This window comes from Haemaphysalis longicornis, unplaced genomic scaffold (assembly GCF_048455015.1).
Source record: "Haemaphysalis longicornis isolate Haplotype H1 unplaced genomic scaffold, Haemaphysalis longicornis Haplotype H1 scaffold_5, whole genome shotgun sequence".
In the NCBI taxonomy this organism is placed as follows: Eukaryota; Metazoa; Arthropoda; class Arachnida; order Ixodida; family Ixodidae; genus Haemaphysalis; species Haemaphysalis longicornis.
This window is the reverse complement of record NW_027526385.1, coordinates 42,690,113-42,697,845: the sequence shown is the minus strand read 5'-3', so window position 1 is coordinate 42,697,845 and position 7,733 is coordinate 42,690,113. Positions and strand designations below refer to the sequence as shown.

The following is a 7,733-nucleotide window of genomic DNA, read 5'->3' as shown; positions in this document are numbered from 1 at the left end:
CCTTGGAAATCCTATGCGAAAGCAAATATTTTATATATCTAATTATCGATATATCGAACTTATTTGCGATCCCCTTGGAGTTCGATATATCCGGGATGGACTGTATACCAATATGCTACAGAAACTGAAGATATTTTTAATGCATCCATCGCGTGAATGAAACAATACAACGACTTTACAAATAGCAGCCACGGAGCACCATCCATAGACGTGACGTTTTGTGTAACTACACTTAAGGAAAAAAACAGCTTCCGTATTGAAACTCAGCGTCGAAGCCATTGTAAGCACATGGACACATTCTGTGGGAGGGGTGGTGGTGTGAATTGCGGAATTTAGTGGTTACGTCACGGTTAAGATAGAAACGTAAAGGGGGTGACACACAACCGACAATTAGTAGTACTAGTTAACGCCACGTCGGGGCCCCCTTGTGCCAGCGTCTGCTGCGTCCATCGCTTTTGCACAGCACGTGAGCTGTATTTATGGCACAGAAAACTGCAACCTCAACACGCGCACAAAAATGTCAGGACTCCGCCGATCTTCCTTCTTCATTGTTCGCGTTGTCTTGCTTTTTCTTCTGCTTGTTTTTCTTCACAGTACTATCATTATCTAGATAAAAACGGCGCCTTGAATTCAGACTCCGGCTTTTAAAAGCTGTCACCACGACGTCAACGTTCGCCTGAGAGCGTATTGAGCAAGGATTATCAGTCATAGCTCCCACCCCACAGAAAGATTTCAACAATCGCTGTATATCGCCAACACCGAATTCCGTCTTGGTTCAGATTATTTCGAGTTATTAAAGCCCCCATTTAACAAGTAATACATTACAACTTTGCTGGATATTTTATACGTTGACTCGGTGTTTGCGCGACGCGGATCACGAAATGCCGAGGGATGAATTCCTTAGCCTACAGCTTGCTTTCACGAAATGTTATAACTGACCAACACACTCATATCACCTTCAAACTGAAGCTGCTGCGTGCACGGAAATGATCGAAGCGAGCAGCGGTGCACGAGTTTCCACCAGTAAAAAACATCAAGGGTGGGATGGAAGGGGGGTGGAGTGAATAGGATTACAGCAGTCTGTTTCAGTAAGTCAGCCACGGTGATATATTGCAACAAAATGGATAGTTGGGCGAGTTGTGAGTTCATGTTGAAGTGTTCCAGCGCAAACAGACGAAGGACAAAGAATGCACAAGACAAGCGCTGGCTCGGGAGGGGTTGCGAGGCAGCGCCCGTTTCGTGCGTTCTTCACTGTCCTTCGTCGGTTCGCGCTGTAACACTTCAACACGGCGATAAATATCGCGCCGCCCCTGGCAACCTGTTCTAACCTTCTCAGTATTTCGGGGAGGCTCGTGTTGATGGCCGGCAGCACGGAGCGTAGCATTGACCTGCGGAGTCTCTTGGTCGTCTATGGACCAGTGGACACTTTGGTGTACCGCTGCTGCGCCCCACACGTGTTCCGCTCGGGAATTTTTCGAGTCGACCGTCTCGAATCCTGGAGAAACGTTGCAACCATTCTGGCACGCCGGCACGCTGTTTTGCAGCACACCCACTGTGGTGGCTCAGTGGCTAAGGCGTTGTGCTGCTGAGAACGAGGGCGCGGGTGTGATTCCCGGCTGCGGCGGCCGCTTTCCTGATGGAGGCGAAAAGCAAAAACACCCGTGTGTACGAGATTTCGGCGCACGATAAAGATCCCCAGGTGGTCAAAATTAATCCGGAGCCCTCCACTACGGCGTGCCTCATCGCCTGCGTTGCGTCGGCGTGTTAAACCCTTCAATCAATCAATCAATCAATCAATCAATCAATCAATCAATCAATCAATCAATCAATCAATCAATCAATCAATCAATCAATCAATCAATCAATCAATCAATCAATCAATCAAATGTTTTGCAGCACGCTGTCAATAGGGCACGCTCAGGCACGCGTCGGAAAGCTGGCATGCTCGTGCAAATGATGATGTCTCGCACTTAAGGCTATAGCTTGTGGTTGTAAAGAACGCGTGGTTGTTAGAAATGATAGCGCTTGCGCAGTGCAACTATACTTGCAATCGCTCGTGCGCCTGTGCCGCAGCGCGACAACACCAAGGAGAGCCAGATCCTGATGTGGATCTGGAACTGCCTGGAGATGGTCAGCTGCCTGGACTACGACCAGTTCCTCAAAGACGGAGTGGCCCTGTGCAAGTAAGGTGGCGCCATCTATGATGTGTCTCGTTGGCTATTGTCACACGTGCTGAACCAGCGAGTCAGTAGTGTTAACTCTATAGAACCAGCCGTCAGATTCACAGATTTAGGTCGGTGAAATTTTTCGCCCAATATATTTCACGGCGACACCAGCCGCCATTTGCAAGCTGCTACGTATACCATCACGTCACTTTTACGCAGCCTGAAGTTGCCAGTGTGTGACGTAAGCGTTCCCGCTAACTGGTTATACTACGTCATGCCTCCGCAGCCAATCCCAGACAAGGCGTGACATACAAGCCGTAGTGTTGTTGAATTACAAAGACAGGTCTACGTTGTCGTGTCAGCTGCATTTCGCCTAGTTTTTCATTGCTGGCCAAGAATTATGCGCCTTCAGTAGAGAGAAATAAGGCAAACTTTAAAACTGGTGCCAGTAAACGTCATTAAACGTCAAACTGACGAAAACACACACAACTGCTTTGTCAACAGGAAGCACGTAACCAAAATTGAAAGCCAATCAGAAAAGAATTCATTTAAAACGTTCTATTGGATTTTTACAAATACAGAAATGGTTCACTTGAGTGCACATTCGCAAGTATACTATTGTTAATGTCTAATGCTACCTCTAAATACGTGATGAATGATGACGCTGTTGTTTATGACTTACGCTGAGTGCGGCTGTTGTGACAACGTGTGCAACAAATTTATTTGCGTGTATTTCTCGCGTTACTCTTAGTTTTACAAAGGCGTGCATGTTGGTTTTGTGGGGTAGATCATTACGGTAACGTACGCATTTCTTATTGACGCATAGAAACCTACCCAAATAAATTTAACCGTAGAACATACTTCGAGTGTAATTTACCATTCTTAATTATAATAGAGAATATCGACCATTTATTTTCTAAAAAAATGTTCATTGTGTGCTATAAAAGCTTCGTTGCGTGCACAGCATATGAATCAACGTTTTTATTGTATTTTGTTTCTTAAAATATATTTGTTCCTCAGATTTGTGGCACTCAGTGAAACCATCAATATTTCTATAATTATTTTATTTCTCTGGTTCCGGCTGTCCAGAGAAGCCCTCCACTGCTCAAAAAAGGGTTTGAAAAGATGGGTCAAATCTGGGGAGGTTTAGCCCGCCTACACTATAAGCCAATGGCTAATTCTTTGAAATTGAACAAAGTTGTGTTTTGTCTTTGTAGCCATTTTAAATGTACCCAGTTTGCCTAAATTAATATGTAACCCTCCGCTATGCCACGCTTCACGGCCCAAGTAGAGCTTCATCACGTAAGCCCCCTTCACTTCCTCCCCCCAAAATAAGTTGACGGGGTATCCATGGACCCCACGGGGTCTGCGAATGCGAAAGCGTTTCAGCACTCCGCAAAGCCCCCCTCTCTCCCCTCTCACTGTGCTCTCTTTCTCCCTTCCTTTTTTTTTTTTTTTTTTTTCCTTTTTGCCAATCCTTGCCAAAAGGTTGCTTCGCTGCATAGCTTGTACGCTTAATTTTTCCGCGTAGCACATGTTTTAACGTTGGCTTTTTGCACAGCACGTGAGCTATGCAAAAACGCCAGACATAACAAAACGCAGCATATATGTGCGGTGACTTCTAGCTTCAAGAGCAATTGCTTTGCGATATGACACGCACCAGCAGAAAAGTCAAATACAAAAGGCAAACACTGAATAAGGATGTGGGGGACTTTGTCTGAAAGTGCACATTATACGACATTATGACACGATCGATCATTGTAGGTCATCCTGCGATTCCCCAGCACTTTTGCAAGTTTAATAGGGGTTCCCTGGCACAACCCTTGCTTAGGACCCCTGCTTTGGACAACCCCGTCGCTTTAAAAGGGGTTGTGCGCCATATCGACTCCTCAAAGTGCAGTTCGTGAACCCTCTCCTCTCTTGCAGGCTGATGAACCACCTCCGTCCGGGCTCGGTGAACATGGAGGAGGTGACGGCGGGCACCGACTTCCGGCAGAAGGGCCGCAACATCGAGCTCTTCCTGCGCGCGGCCAAGAGCTACGGCGTCGAGGAGCGGCTCCTGTTCAAGCCCGAGGACCTGCTCTTCCTGCGGCATGTGCCCAGGGTCACGCGGTGCATATACGCCCTCGGAAAACTGGTACTCCTTCTTTCAGTCCGTCCGTCCGTCCGTCCGTCCGTCTGTCTGTCTGTCTGTCTGACCCTCAGAGCCAAAGGGACGAATTCTTTATTAAGCGCAAAGAAAACTTCAGACATTTTTTGGTGCAAAATGCAAGTGCATAAACCGAAACAGCGAGCCTTTAATTGTAAATGCTTGTTTGATCGACACTCACAATGAGAAATGAAAAACTTAACGCGGTAAAAACGGTGTCGGAGAAAGGCGAGGAAGAAGCAAACACTAAAGCAACAATAGCAAGAACAGCAGAAACAAAAAAATTGAACGTATGGTGCGCTAGCAGTGCGAACTCAGGAGAAAAGAGAGACAGAGTTAAAACTTGTTGAGCTGGTTGGTTCATGCTTACTGGAAAGAATAAAAGGGCCTGTATGTGTTCTTTGTGTCTACTTCGTCTTCGTCCGTTTAGCGCCCCTTTTATTCTTTCCAGAGAGAGAGAGAGAGAGAGAGAGAGAGATAAACAGCTTTTATTTACATAGTGGATTAGGGCGCGGTGGGCGCAGCTAGAGCCCTAGGCGCAGCCCTGAGCGTCGTGACGACTTCAGGCGCTCGAGTCACGAGCTCCTTCTGGCGCTGGGGGTCCGAGTGGCCCAACGCCTCCATCCACTGGTCGGGGGAATTGATGGGAGGGAATGGGTCCTCTGCACAAGCCCATATTTGGTTTTGGACAACGGCCCTTTTACAGCAGCGGGGGCAGAGGGGGATGGGTAGAGGTAGGGGTGGACATGATGCAGGATGGCTCTGCAGGGCAGGTACTCCGTTTGTAGTTGACGCCAGAGGCGTTCCTCCTCCAGAGTGAGGGATGAGTGGGCGGGGGGTAGACTGCGACGGGAGAGGCGGTAATGCTGTGTGACCTGTCTGAAAGTGAGGAGACTGTCTCTGGTCGATCTCGCTCGAGGGAAGAGTCCACATCGTACGCCCGGGTGGCAAGTGCTCGGGCTGCATTGCGGGCCGTTTCTATATCTCCAATTCCCGTGTGAGCCGGGAACCATTGCACTTAGACCGTGTGGGATGGGGAAATTGGGCCGAGAGTTTTGTGTACCGGAGCTGAAATGAATCCTCTGGCAAAGTTTTGGTCGGCCGTTTTCGAATCGGAGAATATGATTTCCGGGATGGGCCTTTGGGTTAGTGCGTCTTCAGCTACATCCGGGTGTCGGTCAGGTAGGAAGGGTGAGGGTAGCAAGAGGAGGAGATGATGAGTGAATAACCGCGATAGCGAATGCTTCTTTCAGGCGATATTCTGCTGTGTCCACACAGAGGGTCGCTCGGGAAGGGAAAAATTTACGAGCTAGAACTCAGGAAAATACAACTGGATTGTGTAAACCTTCATTGCATACACAATGGGAGGAGAGAAAGAGGAGGTGAGGGGGAGGAGTGGAGAGAGGACAGTGTGTTAAGTGGCAGGGGCAGCAGGAGACTGTAGTCTTTCGTCATTTTCAAAGCAAGCAGATACGCTTCCATTCTTATAGCACTGCATTGTCGGCCATCCTTGGTAACATCCGCTGTGGGCGGTCATCAACGACGCCGAGTTTTTGAGCTCATTAGGCATATAATGCTCCTCCAGCATTAACAAAAGGGTTGTTACTCGTGAGTGTTCTCTTCAACAAAGGTCTGCTATATAACTCCCTGTGGGCATTATATAGAGCACCGTATTCTCGCGCGTATAACCCGCACCAAAAATGCAAAAATTTCAGTGGTGAAGTAGAGGTGCGGGTAATATGCTAGGTATTTCCTTTGGTGCAGCTTCACCGCAATGCGTGTTGGGCGGTGATGCTCCTACAGCAGTAGTAGCGACTAAGCCACTGTTATCCCATTGACAGTGCTTATTTCGCACACACAACCGGAAAAAAAATGTATGTGGCAAGTAATGTATTCAGCTAGGTAATATCTTTTGCATGAACAAATGTGTAATGTTGCTGGAGTAGTAGCTTTTGTCCATCCTTTCATGCATAGACTATGCGGGAAATACGCGGGGATGTATGTTTTTGTTATTCGTCAACGGATAGTGGAGCTGCGGGTTATATGCAGGGGCGAGGTTTAAGCGCGAAAATACGGTACCTCTATTTTCCACCTAAGCTCGCCGCCATTTCGTGTGCGCGCAGGTGGACGAGGACTCGAGCTACTCGGGCCCCAAGCTTGGCGAGGAGCCGTACGAGCCGGTCAACGCGGCCGCGGGTAGGCGCCGCGGTGGCATGCCCCTGGGCGACGACATCTACGTGGCGCACGTCAACGTGCGTGACGTCATCCGCCGGCTGCCCTCCGTGGTGGAAGGCGAGAGCGTGATGTCCGCCAGCTGATCGCCAGGCCCGCGCTGAAACGCCGCCCCGGAGCATGGCAAGAGGATGGCTCGGCGCGGCACCAGCTTAACTGACGGGAAGATACAGTTGAACCTCGTTATAACGTTGAACCTGGTTATAACGTTGAACAGTTGAACCTCGTTATACCGAACACTGATATAGCGAAGTATCGGCTATAGCGAACTAACCGCGAACTTTGCTGGGTCACTCTTTATTTCAATGACACTTACTCTTTTATAACGAAACTGAAACCGTGAGATCCGCCCGAAATATCGGATATAACGAATAAATATTTGACAAGTTGCCTGAGAAGCTACTTGAAAAACTCCCGGCGTCCGAAACGTAAGTAGAAAAGGCCCTCTTGTTCGTGGATAGTACTGTGGAAAACTTCATCCTGCTCAGTGCTGTGAATCATAGTGCTGTTAATCAAACGAAGATAATATCCTTGCTCGTAAAAGCAAGAACGCAGTCCTGTTTTGTCAAATGAACTTTTTTCTGTTGTAATTTTCCGTTTCATGTTCTGGTTCATTGAGCTTCCACAAGGAGAAAGGTACGTGGTTACCTTCTGTATGGTAAGTTCGAAGCTTAAAATAACGCGTTTCTGAATCAAGGATTGTTGTGGGAACCAGATTGGTTCGAGCCGATTTTTACCTCTACTGTTAAAACGAGTATCGGATATAACGAACTAAATTACTGTCCCGATACTACTTCGTTATAACGAGGTTCGACTGTAACAACACAACTGTCTGGAATCTATCAGACGAGCATTGCTGTACAAAATAAAGGGACGTTCGCTATTTTTTACCACGAAGTTTGTTTCACTTACTGACAGTTCAAGCGCAGTGAACGGATCGTATGGGCTGGGGTGCATTCGGCAAGCACTGTCCGAATGGGGTGCATTCGGATGTCGCCGGATAGGAGCGGTTGGAGGACTGTGGGAGATGCTTGAATTCTCCCTGCACTGTACATAGATATGTTGATGATTATGGTGATGATGACAATGATCATTATTATAAACGGATCGATTGAGCACCCCTTTTAATGACTGCCTTTGATTTTTTTTATTATTTTTATTGATTTTTATTGATTTTATTTGATTTT

The 7,733-nt window shown here is 47.6% G+C and overlaps 1 protein-coding gene across 2 annotated transcripts; it reads left to right on the top strand.

The window, feature by feature from the left end:
• Positions 1-2,076: 2,076 nt before the first annotated feature.
• On the top strand, positions 2,077-7,436 carry LOC144138113 (myophilin-like; the record flags this gene model as incomplete). 2 transcript variants are annotated; one of them, XR_013315820.1, is given in 4 exon segments in its annotated part: positions 2,077-2,183; positions 4,092-4,302; positions 6,438-6,725; positions 6,770-7,436. XR_013315820.1 is itself a non-coding variant. In XM_077670220.1 (3 exon segments), coding segments are annotated over 3 exon segments (513 nt in total), but the record flags the coding sequence as incomplete, so codon positions are not given.
• Positions 7,437-7,733: the final 297 nt, after the last annotated feature.